The 1,840-nt window shown below is 40.4% G+C and overlaps 1 protein-coding gene across 1 annotated transcript in view; it reads left to right on the forward strand.

The window, feature by feature from the left end:
- LOC106870301 (uncharacterized) overlaps nt 1–1,840 on the forward strand; it is a 204,355-nt gene that overhangs the window by 17,571 nt on the left and 184,944 nt on the right. Inside the window, exon 6 of the mRNA XM_014916327.2 lies at nt 1,683–1,764. Coding sequence (XP_014771813.1) covers nt 1,683–1,759 — 77 coding nt within the window. The 3' untranslated portion in view covers nt 1,760–1,764. The remainder of the gene's footprint in view (nt 1–1,682; nt 1,765–1,840) is intronic.

The raw sequence follows: 1,840 nt of genomic DNA on the forward strand, positions 1-1,840 counted from the left end.
CCACCACTACCATCACAATCATCATCATCATTATCATCATCATAGTCGTTGTCGTTCTCGTCGTCATCGTCTGGCAGAATCCTTAGCACGTCAGGCAAAAAAAAGGCGGTGAAACGCTTTGTGGTATTTTTTTCTTTTTTTCTATTCCTTACGTTCTGAGTTCATTTTCCACCGATGTCGGTTTTACCTTTCATCTTTTTCGGATCGACGGAATAAGTACCAATTGAACGCTGGATTCGATGTAACCGACTTTCCCTCGCCACTAAAATAGTTGGCCATGTATCAAATTTGAAACCATTATTGTAGTGTGTTTCCCGTTTGTAAGACACGTCTTTCAATCGCTCATCTCTTTAACGGAACTGCAATCGTGGGTAAAAAAAAAACAACAATAAAATTAGGTGCCTGGCATCTTAAATGTCGTTCGATGCTCACTGCCTTGTACCAGTCGGGCAGTACGGACGGTGGAAGTTCTATGCTATCAATATATAGAAATCTGGTGGCGTGTAAGAGCGATGATGTTGTCGGGGAAACTCTAGACGTCGACGAGGATGAACTAATTAGTCTGTTTCAGAGGACTTGTAGATCCAGTACTATCATGAATAACTTCCAGAAATCCCTAGCCTAGTAGTGCTACCGAAAAGCACTGCTAGTTCGAGATAAATTCTACAGGCACGGAAGCGCTGCCATGTGGGACTGTCAGAGATGCGCGCAGGGGTACGAAACCGTTCTGCACGCACTCGTGCAAGTGCCCGAGTATTGCTGACCTGTCGAACAGCTGTTATCGAGTGTGAGACGAATCGGACTATCGGTCGAATCCACCGTGAGGATTGCCCTATCATCCACCTTTAACAAAGCAGGGCAAGCGGTGTTCCTCTGTCTAGTGGCCACGGCGAAAAAGATTATGTCGTGGACGAGGCTGAAGGGATTGAGCAAAGACACCTTCCTCTTCGGTCAAGCCCTCATCAACTTGTTTCAAGTCCCACTTGGAAAGGAAAGTGAGGATTGAGAGAGAAGTGAATTTGTGAAAAAATGGATGAAGGAGGCAAAAATGATTAGAGTGAATGAAATTTCTCTAAACATCCTATAAATTGGAGAGCAAGAGTTGCGAGGGGGCTCGTGACTTTTGCTGTGAGGGTAATCCTTGATTTGTGGGATTTCATGATTTGTCCTTGTTGGAGTTTCTCCTGTTTCAGGACTGTGCCATTCATGTTATCACATATACTATATATACTTTTATCGCATTTCACTATCTTCTCCATTTCTTTCTCGTCGTCCTGTTTATAAATTCCCACGCAAGTTGTTGCCCGTCCTTATGCCCGTCCTTATGACATCTCTGTTGGTAAATAAAGAAATTATCATTATCTTCAATGTCGTTTCCATTTCTTGCCGATTGTCTTCCCGACACCTAGGGCAAGGAAATTTATTGTATACCTAAAAATAAACACACCAGATTATTCATTTACAAAATCAAATTATACAAAATAGAAGAAAATGTTTACATGGAAGGTTATCGTTTCCCGTTATCATCATCATCGTCGTCGTCGTCGTCGTCGTCGTCATCATCATCATTATCATCATCATCATCACCACCACCGCCATCACTCAATAAGTAATTTCTTTGATTGTAATTCAAGTTTTTATATTTTTGGAGACCTTAGGCAATCATTCTTTATATTCTTCAGTGTCCAATGAAGGAAGATCGAGCTTATACAAAGAAAAATCCAAAGCGAATACTAAGAAGATCTCAATCAAAGAATAACCAAAGTTTGTGAATATATACATATATAAATATATATGGATAAGTATTATCTATGAGTTCTGATATTATATATATATATAT

This window comes from Octopus bimaculoides, chromosome 9 (assembly GCF_001194135.2).
Source record: "Octopus bimaculoides isolate UCB-OBI-ISO-001 chromosome 9, ASM119413v2, whole genome shotgun sequence".
Taxonomy (NCBI): domain Eukaryota; kingdom Metazoa; phylum Mollusca; class Cephalopoda; order Octopoda; family Octopodidae; genus Octopus; species Octopus bimaculoides.